The sequence below is a fragment of the Sus scrofa genome, chromosome X, assembly GCF_000003025.6.
Source record: "Sus scrofa isolate TJ Tabasco breed Duroc chromosome X, Sscrofa11.1, whole genome shotgun sequence".
Classification (NCBI taxonomy): domain Eukaryota; kingdom Metazoa; phylum Chordata; class Mammalia; order Artiodactyla; family Suidae; genus Sus; species Sus scrofa.
The window spans coordinates 64,612,388-64,634,832 of NC_010461.5; the positions used below are offsets into that span (position 1 = coordinate 64,612,388).

At 35.8% G+C, this 22,445-nt stretch overlaps 2 protein-coding genes across 3 annotated transcripts in view; one reads left to right on the forward strand and one right to left on the reverse strand.

The window, feature by feature from the left end:
• The window catches only part of HMGN5 (high mobility group nucleosome binding domain 5), a 76,036-nt gene extending 71,078 nt beyond the window's left edge, over positions 1-4,958 (reverse strand). The window contains exon 1 of the mRNA XM_021080700.1: positions 4,849-4,958. The gene's annotated coding sequence lies outside the window, so the exon portion shown is untranslated. The remainder of the gene's footprint in view (positions 1-4,848) is intronic.
• The window catches only part of SH3BGRL (SH3 domain binding glutamate rich protein like), a 91,657-nt gene continuing 74,174 nt past the window's right edge, over positions 4,963-22,445 (forward strand). The window contains exon 1 of one of the 2 annotated variants that reach the window (XM_021080702.1): positions 4,963-5,404. In XM_021080702.1, coding sequence (XP_020936361.1) covers positions 5,360-5,404 — 45 coding nt within the window. In that variant the 5' untranslated portion in view covers positions 4,963-5,359. Of the gene's footprint in view, positions 5,405-19,345; positions 19,433-22,445 lie in introns of those variants that run through there. The other variant, XM_021080701.1, reaches the window with a different exon arrangement.

Consider the following 22,445-nt stretch of genomic DNA (forward strand, 5'->3'; position numbering starts at 1 on the left):
AGTCGGATTCGTTAACCACTGAGCCACAATGGGAACTCCTCCATCTTTCTTTTTTCTTTCTTTTATCTCTTTATGGCCACATCTGTAACATATGGAAGTTCCCAGGCCAGCAGTTGAATTGGACTTGCAGCTACAGACTACACTACAGCCATGGCAATAACAGATCCTTAACCCACTGAGCGAGGCCAGGGATTGAATCCACATCCTCATTGAGACAGATACATATATATGAAACAACTTGGGTAATATAACAAACTTTGAACGTTTGTGCTACGTCTATCCAATTTATATTTAGATTTTCTCATGTTTTTAAATTCTGTAAATATTTTAAACTCCACAAGTATTTTAAACTCCAGAGCCATTGTTCATTTCAGATTTACTCAAATATTTACTATTTCCATGGCTCTTAAATCCATGTTGCATCTTTAAGCTTCCATACACAATCTTTTCATTTTTCCTGAAATAATTCCTTTAGTACTTCAGTTAGTGTGGGACTGGTGGTGAAAAATTACATTTTGTTTCTCTGAAAAATGTCTTTATTTCACAACAATATTTATGCTGGCTTTAGACTTCTATGTTAAAAGTTGTATTCTTTCAGGACATTGGAGGCATTTCCATTGCCTTCTGCCTTCTGTCTTCCTTTTTTTTTTTCTGATGAGCAATCAACAATAGGTCCTATTGGTGTTCCTTCTATGGTAATGTCTTTTTATTCTTTGGGTGTTTTCACAGTTTTTTTTCTTTTTCTTTGATTTTCAGCCACATCTTTTCCTTTAATAAACAGTATTATTTTTGAGTGCTAGACATTGCAGATGAAAAAAAACTATAATAATAATGAGGCTCTCAATGACATTATCTTATCCCAAGGAGGAATTTACTTCTGCTTAAGTTAAGATAATCTCTGATCATCTTAACACATTCAAGGTCCCTTTAGGGTTTGGTCAAGTTTTGTTTCTCTTATTCCTGGAGTATAGCTCTTTGAAGAAGTAATGCTATGTGACTTCTGAGGTAATGTCATAAAAGGTAATATAGTTTCTGTCTTGTTTGCTGGAGCTCTGAGCTGCATTGTAAGAAGATCCACTATCTGAAGCTGTCCATTATGAGAGAGCATTAAGTCAAGTGTTGAAATCACATATAAGTACTATAGTCAAGAGTTGCATATGAATTTAGAGTGTGAATCATCTTAGCATAGGCAGCAGATACATGAATAAAGAAATCTGTAGATGACTTCTGCCTTCAGCCATTAAGTAACTCCCACCCTTTAGGACTTCCTAGCTGAGGCCTCAGATACAGTAGAGAAGAGACAAATACTAATTGATATTCCCTGACTGAATTCCTGACCCATGGAATCTTTGAGCATGATAAAATGGTTGTTTCATGCCACTAAGTTTAGAAGTTGTTTATTACACAGCTATAGTAAGAAGAATGAGTATTTTGGAGGTTTCAGAGCATGAGGAAATGAAAATAAATATTTAAGTATAAGACTGGAAAGAAAAAACAAAGCTGTCATTTTTCCTTGGATAATATACTGTGTAAATAGAAAATCCAAAATATATACAGATAAATTATTAATATTAATATTTGAGTTTAGCAAAATTTACAGATACAAAGTCACTATACAAAAATCAATTGTATTTTATATTTCAGTTACAAACATTCCAAATTTTTAAAGGAAATATGAAGGATCACCAAAAGGACACTTAATGAAGAAGATCAAAATAGAAGAACTTGCTGTATCAGTTTTTTAGATATTAAAATTGATATTAATTAAGATAGCATGGTATTGGCACAAGGATAGACAGACAAAAGAAACAGAGTAGAGCTACTAGAAACAGACCCATGCATGTATGATCACTTATCTTTGACAAAAGCGGCAGTGTAAAACAGTGGGAAAAGAATTTTTTTCTCCTGTTCATAGTGTTACAATCATTTGATATCTATTTGGAAAAAAATAAATTTGATCTATATCTCAAATGTTATATGAAAATCAGTTCTCGGTAGATTGCAACTCTACAAGTAAAAACACCATAATAAAGCTTTTCATAAATGAATATGAGAACACCTTCATGCCCTCAGGGTCTGAGAGGAGTTCTTAAATAATTGACATAAAGATAATCGTAAATCCAACTAACCATAAAGGAAGAGATTGATATCGTTAAGTAACTTAAAATTGAACTATTATTTATAAAACGACACCGTTAAGCTGGAAGAAGTTATTTACAACACATATAAGGGATACAAGGCTGCTATTTGGGATAGAGAAAAAGGAAGTCAAACAATTTTAAAAATAGGCAAAAGTGCTGAACAGATACTCCAAAAAATAAGATATAAAAAAGATAATAAATATATGAAAAGGTACACAACTTCTCAGTAATCAGGAACATGCACATTAAAATCACAATGTTAACCATTCCCCACTAATAGGAGAGCTAAAAGAGAAACACAGGATCCAGAATGCGAACCCCATACTACCCTATGCAATGCCAGTCATACCATACCTGGAACATGACATTCAGTTCTGGGGACCACCCTTTGTAGAAAAGAGAAATTGACAAACTATAGCATATTTAGAGGACAGACCTCTAGATATCTATCACAGAATATTAAGAATGGTCAAATAATTGGAGATATTAACATGGAGAAGTCCTTGTGTGATATAGGCTTTCACAAGATTAGAGATGAATTTATAACTGGAAATTATTAGTATCAAAAAAACATAAAAGGAAACACTTTTCAACTCAACCTCAGACAAATATTTCTAAAGTTTTGAGCTGACTATAAAATGGAATTGGAATGCTTCAGGAATTCTGAATTCACTGTAACTGGAGGTGTTGACAAGCAATGCCTTGGCAACAATTTGATGGTCTCAAAGCAGGCCTTTCTTTAGAAGAAATAATGTCTGGAAAAATCACCCTCCACCCTAACCCCATTACATTTCTTCTAATGATAAATGAGTTATCTTCACACGGTGATTCACTACTCTTCTGAAATCAGTGATAAATAATAGGCCAGTAACACTTCCTGCAAGTATCAAAATATTTTAAAAAATAGTTGTTTCTCTTGCCTGGAGTTCCATTGTTCTCTGAGACACTTTCTTGTTACTGCTCAGGGACAATGGATGAAATGACATTCCAGTCTTCTGCTGGAATTCTGTAGAGCTGATAAAATTTTGTCTTGCTTTTCCCAAGTACAGAATATTTATTTTCCTTAGGTGTGGGGCGCCCTCCAGTGGCTACAACTCTGGCCGTACTGCCTTGGGTTAAATAACCCTGGACCCAACCAACCAAGACAACTGCTGGCACCAAGTCCTAAAGTTTGTGTTCTGCTGATGTACAAGTAGCAGGGGACTAAGCTCAGAAACCCTAGGTATAACACTCTGTTATTTAACCTACTCTATCTCCTATGCAGATATTGCCCTTAGGGTGGGACTTAGAAAGAACATTTAAGTCTTCCAAAGTGCAGGGCTTTTTTTGTTTTTCAGGTTTTTGATTTACATAGTTTTATGTTAATATGTTGTCTATTAATAGAAGAAAAATGTCATATTCTTACTCTCTCATCTGCCAGAGCAGGCAGAAGGGTGGGAACCAGGGTTTTACTGAATAACATTGTTGGTTGTCCTATTCAAAAATCAAGGCTCTTTACCATCAAAAGCCCAGGCACTCTTATTCTGGAAACAACATTCCACAGTGTATCAAAATACAAAAATTCAAATGTACCTACCCTCTTACTTCATATAAATATTAAGTAAAAATATTATTCAACTTTTATAATTTTGTTTTTAAATTTAAAATTATTTGGCACCAAGCAGTTGATTAAATTATACTTGATACAGTTATTTCTCTGCAGTCATTATATATACTTGGGAATTCTGCTGATGTAGGAAAAAAATCTAAACTCCAAATTATTTTCAAATGAAATGAACTTTTGTGAATATTAAATTTAATATTTTAAAAAGTTGATGTGGTAATGTTTTATAGATTTCAATATTTCCAAATTTTGATTTTCTAGTCTTCTTTCTGTATATAGGGTAAATAATGTTTTTACTTTCTCAAAAGTTTAAAAATAGGAAAAATTTCTGCTCTGGCGATGGTGAACTAGGTGCTCTGAACAATCCTAAAGGGAATTAAATGTTAGAAGACACTTAACAAAATCTTAAAAACATCAAAGACCTAGAGGAGAAAGTGAGGAATTACCAGGGTAAGAAATTAGGATAAATTATAACTTCAAAGAGCTCAGTGATTAGTTAGCACTACTTTTGCCCAGGGGGAATTTGTTGAGCAAGAAAATAAAGCTTCTAGGCAGATCTTCTCTTTCAGCATAGGAAATGAAGATAAACCACCTGGAGACACCCAATCCTGAGTGGGGTGAGAGAGCAATCTCCATTTGAGAAAGGGAAGAGCTGTTCTGAAGAAAAAAGTTATCAGTTTAGGCAAGAAGGTAGAAAGAACATTCAGAGAAAAGGCTGTGTGAGAGTTTTTTCATCATTAAAGCAGAACCTCTAGTGAATAGGGCAAAATGGTTTGGGAGGAAGAAAGCTTGGGGACTAAAACCTGAGGTACAATTTTTTTTTGGTCTGCAATCACTTCCTCCATTTTTGAGTTTGCCAGTCAGTCATTAGGCCTCCTGAGAATTCTCATGGAAGCAGGATTCCCTAAGTTACCAAAAAGCAAAACTCAAAAAGAAAACCAATCTGCTGTATTTGAGCTTAGGGAAACCTGAAACTTTTCCTAAACCTTTCAGGGCAGCGCTCAGTCCTTCAAGGCCAATTCGTGCCACCAGTTAACATCAGAATAATCACTACGTGATAAGAGTCTTAAATGCACAAGGCTTTGAGAACTTAGTCTTTCTTACTGGTGTCTTGATTCCTCGTAGAACTTCCTCTGTCAAGGAAGACGTCTTCTTATTTTCATAAATTTTTGAGAAGGAAGTTACACGCAGAACCACAGAACTTTTAATCTCTGTGGGAAAAAGTCCTTCATTGTAATCATTTAATTCGATGCTCCCTCTTTCTTTTTCTTTCTCCTTTCCCTCTTCTCAGGGAGGTAATAGTCAAAAATAAATGTTTCAACAGATCTCGCGGTGCCATTCGAGATTCCCGATTGAAAAAAAAAAAAAAAAAAGAGAGAGAGAGAGCGAGAAATGATGCAAAGGAGCCTGTGCCTTCCGGGGTTTGGGGCTGGGACTGCAGCCCTTGAAGCCCAGTGAAAGCAGCCAAGGGAGGAGGCGGGGCTCTGTCGAGTTCCTCTTCCACCTTCCCCCATCCTTCTCTTCCAACCTCCGTACGGCCCCTAGATTGATTCCAGTCTGCTGCAGCTGCTCTCCAGCCGTTTGCAGGACTCAAACTACAGCCGGTGTTCACAGGATGGCGATCCGTGTTTATATTGCATCTTCCTCTGGCTCCACGGCGGTAAGGAGGGTGGGGAGTCCACCTTTGTATTTTCCTACACATCAGTCTCCTGCTGCCCCAGAACCTTTAAATTGCCAAAGTTAGCTTCTCCTACCCCACCCTCGATTCTTCCCTTTCTTGCTTTTGTTGCTTCGATTTCGTTTTTTTCATGGAGTTTAGCTTTGTTTGCCTTGTAAATTAGGGACACATTTTTTTTCTTTGAAGGAAAACAAGAAAGCTACTGACTTTTGGTAAGTGAGAGATAGTGGTATAGGTTCTTTAGAATTAGGTGAAGAAGTCAAGTAAAATCACACTGGTGAGTTTCAAGAGTGGGATATTTCATATATGTACTGTTAAGTACTGAGGCGAGGGCCAGGAATGCACATCTGTAAAGGATGTAAAACATGCTCTTCCTGATGATGAATGAGTGGAGGCCTACCAAGGCATTGTACTTATATTTCATAGAATGAGACCCCTGTAATCAAAGAGTTATTTTGCCAGTGTGTAGGAGAGGGTATTTAACTTCTGTCTAAAGAGTCTGTTGGGACTAGACAAAATGGGAGGGGAAATTGGGAACAATGATAAAAAGTTGTGTTTTTATTTTAAAAACAATGTGACAAGGGACCTGTTTTTTATTTCTGCCATCTTGCCCTTTATTTTGAATTTTCTTTCAAAAGAACAGTTTCTAACTGCTTCAAATGTATCAAGAACTGGAAAGGGAACTAACAAGTGGCTTCTTGTGTAGGGGCAGACTTGAGTAGCTGCTTCTTCAAATGATAGGACTTTCCCCCTCATTCATGTGCTCCTAATTTAAAAATAACAATTTTCTACAGCTGTAGGGAGCAATAGGCTAAACTGGATGAAAGCTGAGTATATATCTATGATAAATGAAAGTGTCTCTGTTTTTTCACAAGAAAAGCCAACAGTGGCAAGAACAGATATGTGGGCTCAGGATGTAAAATGTATGATCTTTCCTCTTCTGAGCTTCAGAGCAGCGGCTATTCCATGTTTTTTGTTGTTGAGGCTTTTGTTTTGGTGTTTGTTTATTTACCCCCAAGAGGGTTTGGAATACAACTGAAAGTTGTGTGAAATCAGAAGAACATTGAACTTTTCTCTGGCCTCCAGGTGTGAGTATGTTTAGCCAGTTTTAAAATAGAATACTTAAACTTATATTTTTGGAGAAAGTTTAGATTTAAAAAAAAGGAAAATTTTATATTCTTTGAACTTCACTTTATGAGCTTCTTGACTCATTATTTTCCAAATATATTAATTATGATATTTTGAAATGATATTTGAGCTACTCAGTCTCAAGTCCAATATAATAATTGTAAAATATAAAATATCAGCTTAATAATTGTTAAATCCTTAATTAGATTGAATAGATCTGGAAGTTAGTTTCAACAATTTCACTTTGAATGATATGAAGTTTCAATACTGCTGTTTATTCTTTTCTTTATTGCTCTTCTACCCCTCCCTGAAAAACAGATTTAAGAAGAAACTCCTTTCAGAATTTCAGTTCAAGTAAGAACAACTATACCTCTCTGTTTGTTGAGACCTTTCTTAGAGCCTTAAAAAATGACTGCTATCTCCTATTATGTCTATTATTAGATTCCATTGTTGAAGACTATTCATAAAGCAATGTTTATGCCTTTTGTGTTTTGTTTCAATTTTTTCTTATGGCTATTTAGAGATTTATCTGTTGTTAATTATAGTTCTTATGAACTTATCAAAATTCTACTGCATATGCAAAAATGAATTCTTGTTTTATTATAATCTTACAGTAATATTAAATAATGTTAAACCAGTATAAAATGAGTATACTTCAGAAAAACTCCTTTATAACATTGATAGGGATTCTTCAGTTAGCAATACTAAGATTTTTCCTTTAGATTGTTGTCATTTTTTTTTTTTGTCTTTTTGTCTTTTCTATGGCCACACCTGTGGCACATGGAGATTCCCAGGCTAGGGGTCTAATCAGAGCTGTAGCCACCAGCCTACGCCAGAGCCACAGCAACATGGGATCCGAGCTGCACCTGCAACCCACACCACAGCTCACGGCAATGCCAGATCCTTAACCCACTGAGCAAGGCCAGGGATCGAACCTGCAACCTCATGGTTCCTAGTCAGATTCATCAACAGCTGCGCCATGATGGGAACTCCAGTTATCATTTGTTTTTAACATAAGATTTAGAAATTTGGGGGCAAACATCCTAACAGGAACTCAACAATTGTACAAAGTGAGATGCTTCTATATGTGACTAAGTGTAGTTCTCTGATGAGCATTTAAAAGAAAGTTTTGTTTCTGGATTGAGAATCTTTGACGATTTTCTCATTCCTCCTAATGATTTTCATAAAAATAACCAATAGTAGATGTTTTATCAGGAAAAGGAAGATCTATGATGATTTCAACTTTACTGTGACCTTAATTTAAGACTCCATTTCTTTCATAGCCCAATTAAAAAAAAAAGTTTTCAAACTAGTACTCAACTCTGACCCAATATTTCTTTGCTTCTTAAAAGTTTATAAATGAAAGCAAGTATGCTAGTTTTTGCAATGGATTTATTTATTTTTTATTTTTTAAAAACAATGAATTTTCTTATATTTATAGTTCTACAATCATCACAATGCAATGGATTTCTCGATAGTAGCCATAATAATTATAGTTAGTAGGAACATTTATGCATATCAGATACTATCTCATTTTTTCTTGTCAATTTCTAGTCCTATGAATTAGATATTATGATTATATTTTTAAGTTAAGGAAATACAGGTTCAGAGAGGTTAAACAACTTTCTCAAAGTCACACAACTAGCAGGCCACAGAGCTTGCATCCAATACAAGCTGTTTGAATCCAAATGACATGCGTTTGAAGAAATACATCTTCCCAGTGATACATGACAGCTAGGAGGCATGAAGAGGTGAATGTGAACATGAGGTGAGAGGTGCAGTAGGGAGTAAGTCCTGTAAGTGGAAGAGTTGCTTAGGGAATTACATGCAGGAGAATAGAAAAATGAGGAGCTAGTGTAGAGGAGGGATAGTGTATCTAAAAGTGAATGTCAGTAAATATGCTAAATGACTATTCCTTCAGGCCAAGGAGATAGAGAAGATGCACACTTGGAACTAGTCTTGTATAAGTAAATTATGAATATTCAGGTCTTAGAACTATTTCTTTTTATTGAAACCATTTAGCAAAAATGCAACTCCCAAGTTGTCTGTCTGATAGTGATTTCTGCCTTTTCAGAACTGTTCATGCATGTTTTGACCTGCTGTAACACAATAGTATATGCCATGTTTTTTTTCCCCTCAAAATTGTAATGGCTTGTAAATTTGCATTTAATGGAAAAGGAAGAGTAAGCATAGAACCTATACCTATTCATAGTAAGCTTAATGAATTTCAATAATTTTCAACAAAAATCGACATTGGCTTTTGATCAGGATTGCTAGAGTGATGATAGCTTGGAGAATTTTTAGACAGCTTTAACCTGAAACAGTTGGGAATTATTTATTTATTTATTTATTTATTTATTTATTTTTTTGTCTTTATGGCCACATCCGAAGCATATGGAGCCCCTCCCAGGCTGGGGGTCCAATTGGAGCTGTCACTGCTGGCCTACACCACAGCCACAGCAATGTGAGATCCAAGCCGCATCTGCTTCCTACAACACAGCTCACGACAACACCAGATCCTTAACCCACTGAGTGAGGCCAGGGATCGAACCTGTGTCCTCATGGATGCTAGTCAAGTTCGTTAACTGCTGAGCCATGATGGGAACTCCAGCTTGGAGAATTTTAACTAGTTTGGAGTTTTCTTCTCGTACTTCTTTTCCTCAGATACATAATAATCTCCATTTCATGGTCTATATACATTTTAGCTGTGCTTGATGTAGAAATTTTAAGATTGTTTTAGATAGGGAGATTGTGGTAGGTTTCTGAGGAGTATTATTTATGGAATAACTTTTGTAAAATGATCTTGTTTATAACTGCTAAAACATAAACTAGTTGTAGCTTGGATTGTCTGTATAGTACATGAAATATATGTTATTTTCCTCCATGGCATTATTCTGTGCACAAATCATAAAAACAAGTGAATAAAATGAACACTCATGATTGCCAAAGCATTACTCACTAGTAAGTATTTTTTTCATTTGGGTAATATGGATATAGAACACCAAGCCACATCTCTTCATCTATATGATTCTCAGGTAATTGCATTTAGATGACAGAGTATTTTGCTGCTCCTTTTATTTATAAATTGAACATAGATTTGATGTAGGCTATGGTCTTTGTTGTAGCTGCCAAGGTTTGTTTGAATGATGTGTAAAGGTATTCAAAAACTACTTAGAAGAGCAAAACTAGAAACTGTCCGTGAGATGACTGTTTAGACATGCTTTTTGGATGCATTGAACAGTGGAAAATGGCAGCTCTCACATAACAAGTACAGGAACTTAAGATCAGTGCTTTCAAATTCATGCCCTATATTTGGTGACTGATTTCCTAAATTTCGCAGCAACAATGGCAAAGCCTTTGGAATAATTTGGCCCAATTTAGAGAGGCTTGAGAGTTCATGCTGTTGCGCAGCAGTTAAGGATCTGGCATTGTCTCTGCAACAGCTTGCGTCACTGCTGAGGTGCTGGTTCGATCCCTGCCTGGCCTAGGAATTTCTATGTGCTCTGGGTGTGACAAAAAAAAAAAAAAGAAGCTTGGATTGGGAAACACAATTACCAATGGTGATTCTTTTAAATTCTTGGGAATTTAAAAAGGTACTTGAAATTCTTTTTTTTTTTTAAGTATATAATTATTTTATTTATTTATTTATTTAATTTAATTTATTTATTTATTTATTTATTTATTTATTTATTTATTTATTTTTATTTTCCCACTGTACAGCAAGGGGGTCAGGTTATCCTTACATGTATACATTGCAATTACAGTTTTTCCCCCACCCTTTCTTCTGTTGCAACATGAGTATCTAGACATAGTTCTCAATGCTATTCAGCGGGATCTCCTTGTAAATCTATTCTAGGTTGTGTCTGATAAGCCCAAGCTCCCGATCCCTCCCACTCCCTCCCCCTCCCATCAGGCAACCACAAGTCTCTTCTCCAAGTCCATGATTTTCTTTTCTGAGGAGATGTTCATTTGTGCTGGATATTAGATTCCAGTTATAAGTGATATCATATGGTATTTGCCTTTGCCTTTCTGGCTCATTTCACTCAGGATGAGATTCTCTAGTTCCATCCATGTTGCTGCAAATGGCATGATGTCATCCTTTTTTATGGCTGAGTAGTATTCCATTGTGTATATATACCACCTCTTCCGAATCCAATCATCTGTCGATGGACATTTGGATTGTTTCCATGTCCTGGCTACTGTGAATACTGCTGCAATGAACATGCGGGTGCAAGTGTCTCTTTTAAGTAGAGCTTTGTCCGGATAGATGCCCAAGAGTGGGATTGCAGGGTCATATGGAAGTTCTATGTATAGATTTCTAAGGTATCTCCAAACTGTTCTCCATAGTGGCTGTACCAGTTTACATTCCCACCAGCAGTGCAGGAGGGTTCCCTTTTCTCCACAGCCCCTCCAGCACTTGTTATTTGTGGATTTATTAATGATGGCCATTCTGACTGGTGTGAGGTGATATCTCATGGTAGTTTTGATTTGCATTTCTCTTATAATCAGCGATGTTGAGCATTTTTTCATGTGTTTGTTGGCCATCTGTATATCTTCTTTGGAGAAATGTCTATTCAGGTCTTTTGCCCATTTTTCCATTGATTGATTGGCTTTTTTGCTGTTGGGTTGTATAAGTTGCTTATATATTCTAGAGGTTAAGCCCTTGTCCATTGCATCATTTGAAACTATTTTCTCCCATTCTGGAAGTTGTCTTTTTGTTTTCTTTTTGGTTTCCTTTGCTGTGCAAAAGCTCTTCAGTTTGATGAGGTCCCATGGGTTTATTTTTGCTCTCATTTCTATTGCTTTGGGAGACTGACCTGAGAAAATATTCATGAGGTTGATGTCAGAGAGTGTTTTGCCTATGTTTTCTTCTCGGAGTTTGATGGTGTCCTGTCGTGTATTTAAGTCTTTCAGCCATTTGGAGTTTATTTTTGTGCATGGTGTGAGGGTGTGTTCTAGTTTCATTGCTTTGCATGCAGCTGTCCAGGTTTCCCAGCAATGCTTGCTGAATAGACTTTCCTTTTCCCATTTTATGTTCTTGCCTCCCTTGTCAAAGATTAATGGACCATAGGTATCAGGGTTTATTTCCGGATTCTCTATTCTGTTCCATTGGTCTGTCTGTCTGTTTTGATACCAGTACCACACTGTTTTGATGACTGTGGCTTTGTAGTATTTCTTGAAGTCTGGGAGAGTTATGCCTCCTGCTTGGTTTTTGTTTCTCAGGATTGCTTTGGCGATTCTGGGTCTTTTGTTGTTCCATATAAATGTTTGGATTGTTTGTTCTAGTTCTGTGAAAAATGTCCTGGGTAATTTGAGAGGGATTGCACTGAATCTGTAGATTGCTTTGGGTAGGATGGCCATTTTCACAATATTGATTTTCCCAATCCAGGAACATGGAATATCTTTCCATTTCTTTACATCTTCTTTGATTTCTTTGATTAAGGTTTTGGTTGTAGAAATGAATGTATTGCTAAAGTTTAGTAATAGTTTCATAATCTGGTAGGAGAAAAGGATTCAATGGATTCATTTCTAGCTCAAAGCCTAGTTACTCTATTGAAGAAATAGTTTGGATTTATAAACCTTAAAGTCAATCCTCCCCCTAGGTTAAGCTGGGGAACAAAAAATAAATTGAAGTCCCAGACACAAGAGAATGTTCTAATTCTCTTAATCTCTGAATACTTTTGTAAGATATATTGTGCAATCAAATATACATATTTTACAGGAATATTTTCTGCTTTAATGAATTATCAGAGATGAATGTTATGTTTCATTTCTTACTGATAAAATTAAACAGATTGAGAATCTGCTGATGACCATCTGACCATCTGTTTGCTTTCAGTTCTACTTTTTCAACCCACCAGGAAGCCTTTTAAACCCAGTACTTAATGATTTACTCCAGTGCAGACCAAGATTAAGCAAACATACATTTAGAGAGAAGGGGTAGCTCATTTATGATGACTATTAATATGAGAACAAAGCTGACTTTTTACACTTAGCCAACAGAGAAGAATTTTAAGCAAAAGGTATTGTTTTCTAGCTCAGTCCCTCATATATTGGTTTTATTAGTTTGAAGTGTTTTAGATTGCCAGAACATCAGGCAAAAATTAAATATAAGTTTAAAAATATCATGACAAATTTAAAAATTATATTTTTAAAAGTATTAAGTTTTAGTGTTGCTGGATTTTTGCTTTGTTACCTTTCATTAACATGACGAAAGAAGATTTGACCCTAGCTAAAGTCTAACATTTACTTATATATACATTGTGTATGTCAAGCACTGTGCCCAGTGCTTTATATACTTTATCTCAATTAGTTTAATCCTTGTGATAACATTGTCAAGTAGGTGCTAGTATTAGATCCATTTCATGTAACTAGAGGGGATATCTCTAAAACGCAGAAATTAGGTATATTGCTCAAGATCAAACAGCTAAAAATGGCAGAACTGGGATTAGAATGCAGGTTGTTCTGACTCCAGAACATACTCCTAAATACTGTGTTATTAACACACCCTTCTATTGAACAGAAATTAAATCAATAGTACATTAAAATCTCATTATGTAATTGGGAATCTATAACACCATTTAATAAGTGGATGATGCTGAAAAAGAAAGAAAATGACTGGATGATGCTTAATCAGGCAAATGCATTTTCATCCATAATCTGCATGTGAGAGTTAGGTGGGAGTGGGGGAGATAGAGATTATTAGTAGCAACATTTTCGTATACTATTTAGTTCTATTTTAAAATAAAATTGCCTTACCAAGAGCACATTTTGAAATAGCACTTGTCACACATGTTGAACTTTTATGACTTTGGTTCTCTTCACTGAAAAGTATCTTTTCATGGTTATATATAAGACCAACAAAATTGAAATGTGAATTTTTATGATTCTATAAATCTAAATTCATCAAGAGGGCAGTGCTTTTCTGTGACTTGTTCTAGTCTCTAATCATTGAGTTTTGTTCCTTTGGTTTAATCTTTTTTGGAAATGAGACCCTTTCAGAGTTGGACTGGAGCCAATCATTTTTGCTGAGGGGACTTCCAGAAGAGAGTCAAGACAAAAAGAACCTTACCTTTTATTTTTTAAAATATTTTTAGGGCCGCACCCACGGCATATGGAAGTTTCCAGACTAGGGGTCAGATCGGAGCTGTAGCTGCTGGCCTATGCCACAGACACAGCAACGTGGGACCCGAGTTACTGTGGCCTACACCACAGCTCATAGCAGTGCTATATCCTTAACCTGCTGAGGGAGGCCAGGGATCAAACCTGCATCCTCATGGATCCTAGTCAGATTTGTTACCACTGAGCCATGACAGGAATTCTGAACTTCACCTAAAAGGTGAATATTTATCTCAGTTAAGAGTTACAACATGAGAAAATTTTGTCTGTTTCACCACCGCTCTGCCAATTATTTCACCGTAGGTGCAGCATATTGAAATTATAACAGTACATATGCATTTAATAATAGCTGTATTATAGCAGAACCCATTCTATCCATTGTGATATTTCAAAGTTGATTTAGAAGGAAGATAAGCATAGAAAAGTACTTAACATGTTAAAAATATGATAGATCATCTCACTTTAATTTCTCATGCAAATAATTTGTCAGCTTTAGTTGATAATAATAAAGGCTGTCATTTATTGAGCACTTAAAATGTGCCTGGTATAGTGGTAAGAACTTTAGATGTATTATTTAAATCTTGTGCCAACCCAGTGAAACCAGTACTCTCATTATGCCCATTTTCCTTCTTTTTTTATTGAGGTATAGTTTATTTACAAGTTTCAGGTATACAACATAGTAATTCACAATTTTTAAAGCTTATGCTACATTTATAGTTAAAATAAAATATTGACTATGTTCCCTATGTTGTATAATAAATCCTTGTAGTTTATTTATTTTATACATCATAATCTGTACCTCTTAATCCCCTATTATTATTATTATACCCATTTTTAAGAAAAGGGAACAGAGAGCTAGCAATGTCAGAGGGCTAGCAAAGCACCCCTCAGGTCTGTCTAATTCCAGAGTCCATAATTTCAACCTGTATGCTGTTCTGCCTACTGATTGTTTTTTATTAACTATGAGTATGATTGTGGCCCTGATATTAATTTAAAAGTCATTGTAAAATTGCTTTTCCTTCTGAACTTGGAAAATAATGAAAAGTACTTCTTAATTGATTGGTCTATAGCAGTACCAGGAATAATTTTAGTAGCCTGCTACATCATTTAGAGAATTTAGAATTCTTTAGAGCAGAAAATTAAATCATAATAGCTTATATACGATTAGTTAGAATGCAGAACAGGTACCTTTATCCCACTATAGCAAAATTACCTACATGATGTAGTCTAACTAAAAGTAAAACATTGTTATGGGAAGGGATTTTAAACTTTTAGCTAGAGCATGTATCTTTAGAATGAGGTATGCATTATTGTCTGTTGCTGTGTGAGTAGAGTAGGTCAGTGAACCTTTCTTTGCTTCTCATCTCCCACATAAATGGAATATAAATAACATAAAATTGAAAGTATTTTGGAAGAAAGCTTCTGTATGTATTGTTACTGTAAATCCATTACTGAAAATTGTGGAATCTGATCTCACAGTTTCAGAAACATAAACAGTTGGTCTTATGCATCAGCTAAATATTTTGAACTCAGAAAAAACAATGCTTGGGGTGAAGCTTTTTCAATGAGTTTCTACTTTAAAGAATTAGAAATAAAGCTCTTAAACTTAAATCTTCTGCACAGTGTTGAGAGGACACTCAGGGATGGTGGCAGTGATGTAGAGAGTTGGCCAGGCAACAAGACAAACACCTGTTGAATTTTAAAGGGAATAAGTAGGAAGTGTGATAAGATCCAGAATAAGGCCAATTCTATACCAGACTTGTAATTTAAATGATTTTTAAAAATGAGGTTGTTGAAAGGAAAATATTGTGGAGTTCCCGCCATGGTATAATAGGATCAGCAGTGTCTCTGGAGCTCTGGGATGCAGGTTCAATCCCCAGCCCCACACAGTAGGTTAAGGATCCAGCATTGCAGCTTAGATCACAATTGTGGCTTGGATATGATCCCTGGCCCAGGAACACCATATGCTACTGGGCAGCCCAAAAAGAAAAAAAGAAATCAATAAGTAAATAAAATCAGGAGTAACCATTAAAAAATATAAGGAAAATGAGAGTAAACATTTCCTTATTGGCCAGTTGCATTAGGACTTATCATTACACTTTGAAATTGAAATTGAAGAATGATTTTTGTTTGGGATGTGTTTATATCCCTTTAATTGCATGGTTATGATCAGGTACTACATGGGGGTTAAAGAGAGGAGTATGTCTATATCTCACTTGGAATTTAGTCTAACTCTACTAAAAAGTTAACCTTGGGACTAAAACTACACATTCCAGGGGATCCTTACACTGCCCAAATATCTGAGACAGTTTGGGGAGATACCAGCAGCCATACAGCATATATATACTTTCAAAAGTCAGTGATTCTAGATCTCATAAAAAGTGATGTACCACATGATGCTTTGAAACACAAAGCATTGAACATAATATTATCTAAATAACTTATATATGGATACCTAAGTAGATTTGATATAAATAGATATATAATAAGTTTTTGAAAATCACTCCTTTACAAAGATGGATTTTATTTTTTCATTGCATAATATGGTTGGATAGAGAAGTATAAGAAATGTGCTTTCAGGTTGATGTATAAAACCAGGGAGAGAGTGCATAAACATTTTATTGCTTGAAATATGTAGTTTATAGAGAAGATTTTTAAAAAAGGGGTCTATTGGTGCAACAGTTAGATACCATATTGTACAACAGGTCATGTTAAGAGATTCTGGGAGAAAAAAATGCAAAACCTGAATTCTTGGGTTGTCAAAACATGGATTTCTCCAATGAATAATTATAAAGAAAAGTATCTAGAGAATCTCTCAATGAGTGAGATAATTATGGCCTAATTCTATACCCACATTTGTGAAAAGGACCACCATTTGATGTCCCTATGAGGTTTCTTGAAAATGTTTGAAGTTGAAATGGTGGACATTAATTTATGTTTTAATAAAAATGTATAGAAATTTTCATTTCATATGATTAATAATGTAAAAGCATATGATAAGACAGAAAACATGTTGTTGTATGTAATAGCATTAAACTTTTTTCTAAACATTTTTCTCAAGCTATAGAGATTGTATCTACCATAGTAATTGTTTAAAGTCATGTAAGGCAGGTTTCTGTACATAAAAGAACAGATATTAAGGCCAAGTCAAAACATGGAACAAACCTAATAGTATATGTTTATATGAACATTACATGGGGTGGACAACTTGAATAAATTATGTGGGCAGGCCCTGCTAATGCTGGATCTATAGGCTTTATTGCAGATTTTCTTCCTTTCACCCCCAAATTTATTTATTTATTTATTTATCTTATTTTATATTTTATTTATTTTATTTTGTCTTTTTAAGGCCACACCTGTGGCATATGGAGGTTCCCAGGCTAGGGGTCCTATCGGAGCTATAGCTGCTGGGCTATACCACAGCCACAGCAATGCCAGATCTGAGCCGTGTCTGCGACCTACACCACAGATCCCAGCAACAATGGGATCCTTAACCCATTGAGCAAAGCCAGGGATTGAACCTGTATCCTCCTGGATGTTAGTCAGATTTGTTTCCATTGAGCCATGATGGGGACTCCCACACCCCCAAATTTATTAACTCATTTAGGAAATATTTATTGCCATCCACTGGGTATGCTCTGGACCCATGTCCTCAAGGGGAAAAAAAAAAAGCCAGGAATCAAGATTCCTCAGTCTCTTCCCTGAGCCAAAAAAGGGAAGGAAGTCTGGAGATGTCAATTTTAGGGACTATGTTACACAGCCTGAAAATAAGGCTTTGTATGTGAGGGTTTAAAGGCAGAAGTACTTCAGGGACTATGTGCATGAAAGTTGAAAGTTCATAGGAATCAATATTCTACCTCCCAAGGAATGTCCTGAAAAACTTTGTCTGCCCTTTCCAGTCACCCTGTCAATGATCTCCTTGAATAGCTATTCTGAAAACAGCAGTAATTTATTAGGTCTATTCAAGCTTTACTCAGTCTTCCTGCCATTTCAATAAGAAGGGTGTGGGAAGTAGATCCTAGGCACAGTTTGCACTTTCTTCTTATATTTGAATATTTTTCACAGGCATGATTATTGTATAGCTCTGATTAAATCCAAATGTAGCAGTGATGACAAGAGGTTAAAATTACCTTGGGATTCTAGAACAAAAGCGCACTAAGCCCCTTTTTCATTATCTAAAAAATGCCTTTTAGACTTCTCTGTAATCCCTTCACTTTTTGGAAGACCCTGTCCTTGATCTTTTGTGTAAACAGTGATGCCTTACAAAATCTGAGGTGTATTTATTAACTGTTTTCTTGATAACAACCCAACCATCTTATGTTTGTCTCCTCCTTCCTATTCTCCTTAGCTCATCCAAGGATTATAGGATTCCCAACAGTATGGTTTAATGTTTGGTTCAGGGTTTTGCATATTGATGTGCCTTATTTACATTGGGTTTAATTCATGACACTGCCACATTAAATTTTTTTTTTTTTTTTTTTTTTTTTTTTTTTTTTTTTGCTTTTTAGAGCCACACCCATGGCACATGGAAGTTCTCAGGCTAGGGGTCGAATTGGAGCTATGGCTGCCACAGCCACAGCAATGCTGGATCCGAGCCACATCTGCAACCTACACCACAGCTCATAGCAACACCAGATTCCTGATCCACTGAGCGAGGCCAGGAATCGAACCCACATCCTCATAGATACTAGTTGAATTCCTTTCTGCTGCACCACAACAGGAACTCCGTGCTGCATTAAATTTGCTAAGGATCACCTTTTGAACTAGACTTTCCAGTGTGGGGGCTATTTAATGTTTGCCTTGGGTCAAGCATATAGCAAAGAGGTTATATGATGAAATAATATTTCTCCTTATGTTTCTACCAAGTCATTGGATAAATAAAGATAATTTTAGCTCCTCCTTCTCCCTTCAAACATATTTCTAATTCTCCCCACCACAAACACCTGGCAAAAAATGCTTGCCTCCATTACCAAGAGTTAATAAACATTGAAATCTAGTTTCGCCTTGTTGTTCCTGTGGATAAATTTTCTCCTAGTACCAGATTGTTCTTAAAATAGCATTACGGCTTTCAAATTTTTGGTGAATTAAAAAAAAAAACTATAGATAGAAAGAGCATGGTAAAAATTAATCTATTTTTTGATAAATGTCACTTATTAAGAAACTTGTCCTTCTTCATTGTTAAAAAAATGGCTTTTGATCTTTTTCATTTTTATCATCATCAAACATACTGAAAATAAAATATTAAAAGCATCTGGGTAGAAAGGAACATAGGAGGTCATCTAGTCCATACACATAAGAACTGCCTGTGAACTGTCCCAGAAAGATTGTAATCAGTTTTCTCTTAGTAAACTCCAAAAGAAGTAATGTTCAACCTCCCTTGATAATATGCTGCAATACTACTTTCTAGTCCTTGCTGTCCTAGACTCTGGGACTAAGATTGTGAAAATCTGAAAGACCAATGAAGGGTATTTTTTGCCTCTTTTTGTGTAGTGAAGAGAAAGATCAGATTCTTGAGACTGTGGAAGCAAAGGGAGTGAAACATTATACAATACATGGAGATCCACCAGTTATAAATTCAACATATATTTCCTGAATACCTGCTGATAAAATATTCAACTCTGTTGGCGACAAGGTGTTTGTCCTGAACGAGCTTACAACCTACCTTGTTTCAGAAAGCTTAAAACGTGCCTGATGATTTTTTTCCCTACTCTTCTGCCCCTCTTCTTTTTTAGGAAGTGTTCTGGGCATTGTTCATGCCTGTTGGTGAGTACACTCTAAGACCAAGCCATAATAGAATATTCTCATATATTGGTTATTTTGTGAGACTTGTGAGATTTATTAAATTTATACTAATGTAAAAATAAGCATTTTAACATTTTAAAATCAAGAATTCCCTAAAGCCCAAGTACTGGACCTTGTTCATTTATAATAGTTGATGTTGTTATCAATAAAGAAAATCTTATGGCATGGCTAATACAAGACCTGATGCAATGCCTTGAAAAGGTTCAATTTTGAGAAAAATATTTTGTTATAAAATTATGAATCATACTACTTGCTGTTGTAGAGAAAACACAACTATTTTAGAACTCCGAACTGAAGGCTGTGACTTTTTAAAGTTTAATAGCAATTTGTTTGGCTTTAGAATGGATAAGCAATGAGATCCTGCTGTATAGCACTGGGAACTATATCTAGTCACTTATGATGGAACATGATGGAGGATTATGTGAGAACAAGAATATATGTATATATGTATGTGTGACTGAGTCACTTTTCTGTACAGTAGAAAATTGACAGAACACTGTAAACCAACTATAATGGAAAAAATAAAAATCATTTAAAAATAAATAAATAAATAAATAAATAAATAAATAAATAAATGTAATTTGTTTGGAATCCTTCCCATCATTAGTGTACTAATCAACAAGGGCACCTGAATCAGGGAGTAAAGACCTTAAGATAATGCTTAATCTCTGTGGATTTTTTCCCAGTAAAATAGAAGAAATGACCTTATCCCCACTTCCCATGAATGTTAATTAGATTTTTTAAAAATGTGATGAATAGCAAGGACTTCAAGTTTCTTTGAAAGGGAAGAATTTTTCTTTGGCAGCCTGAAATAATTTGTTAAAACTCTTTTTTTGTTTTTTTTTTTTGTTTTTGTTTTTGTTTTTTTCTTTCAGAAGTATTTCTACCTTTCTTCGTGTCCTTACATTTTTTTTTTCCCACTGTACAGCAAGAGGGTCAGGTTATCCTTACATGTATACGTTAGAATTACATTTTTTCCCCCACCCTTTGTTCTGTTGCAACATGAGTATCTAGACATAGTTCTCAATGCTATTCAGCAGGATCTCCTTGTAAATCTATTTAATGCAGAATGGCCCTTCTGTTTTTTTTTCTATAAATCAGAAAAGATACAGACTCTTATCTCTCTTTCTTTCTCCCACTATCCCTTTCCTCTCTACCTCTCTCTCTCATTCTTTTCTATGCCATTGTAAGAATGCGCAGTGATTTGAACATGACATGTAATAATAAAGTTGTGTCCCAAAGAAGTTATATTTTAAGTTAGAAAAAGGCACTAAGAAAAGATTATACAGGGCCTTCAACTCTAGAAAATAGGCTAACACTGCTGCTTGTGACATTCACATTTCAGAATTAGAATTGTCAAATATAAGAACTTGTGAATATATTGTTCTTTTTTTTTTTTTTTTTCCTTTTTGCCTTTTCTACGGCTGCTCCCGCGGCATATGGAGATTCCCAGGCTAGGGGTCTAATTGGAGCTATAGCCACTGGCCTATGCCAGAGCTACAGCAATGAGAGATCCAAGCCGAGTCTGCAACCTACACCACAGCTCACGGCAACGCCAGGTCCTTAACTCACTGAGCGAGGCCAGGGATCGAACCCACAACCCCATGGTTCCTAGTCAGATTTGTTAACCACTGTTTACGATGGGAGCTCTGTATATAATGTTGTATTCTAGAAAGAGAATCTTTTTTTTTTTTTTTTTTTTTTTTTATCTTTGTTGTTGTTGTTGCTATTTCTTGGGCCGCTCCCGCGGCATATGGAGGTTCCCAGGCTAGGGGTTGAATCGGAGCTGTAGCCACCGGCCTACGCCAGACCCACAGCAACGCGGGATCCGAGCCGCGTCTGCAACCTACACCACAGCTCACGGCAACGCTGGATCGTTAACCCACTGAGCAAGGGCAGGGACCGAACCCGCAACCTCATGGTTCCTAGTCGGATTCGTTAACCACTGTGCCACGACGGGAACTCCTAGAAAGAGAATCTTATTTCATGCAAATTTATAATAGGTTCCAGTCTCAAAACTTTCCTAAATTATAATAAATTTTGTGAAACCCTATTATATATACCCTAAATACGACTTCTTTAAATTACAATTTATGAATCAGGAAGAAAAGCTGTGGCACAAGTTGGGCTTAATCCAAAATTACACAGTTGGAGGCAAGACTTTGAATGAATCAAGAATAGCTATTAATGAGGAGTTCCCATCAGGGCTCAGCAGAAACAAATCTGACTAGTATCCATGAGAATGCAGGTTTGCTCCCTGGCCTCGCTCAGTTGGTTAAAGATCTGGCATTGCCGTGAGCTGTGGTGTAGATCGCGGATGCGGCTTGGATCTGGTGTTGCTTTGACTGTGGTGTAGGCCAGAGGCTATAGCTCTGATTCAACCACTAGCCTGGGAATTTCCATAGCCATGGTTGTGGTCCTCGAAAGGCAAAATATATATGCATTAAAAAGCATTTTTTTCAGGTCACAATCTGTGAGATTAAGATAGTTTGTATTTGCTAACTTAATCTTAGACAAAAATCTTATTCTGAGCCTCCTTTATGATACCACTGCATTTGCCTTAAAGTCCATCTTTTGACATAGTGTAATAAAAGGACAACTAATCATCCTTTTTTCAGTCATTTTTTGGTCAGCAGTCTTTTTCCCTTTTTTTCCTCAACTCTGGGACTGGGAACATAGACTTTATAAAGTCATTACAGAAACCATGAGGGGGTGTTATTGTAGTTACTTCTTGGAGATTACTGTTTCAAGCTGACTCAAATTCTGTCTTTTCTAAAGAAGATAATGGATCAGATAATGACCTGATGTATGGTATGCAGAGCTAAGTAAAGCTGGCTTCCTCATAAAAGCCCTGTACAATAGAGACTATCTTTCATTCAGCACCCAGGCCTTTTTCAAGCCCTTTAAGCCTGAATATCTGCCACCTCCAATATCAATTCTGTTAATTTTTTTAATTATAAGAGTAAGGGAATAC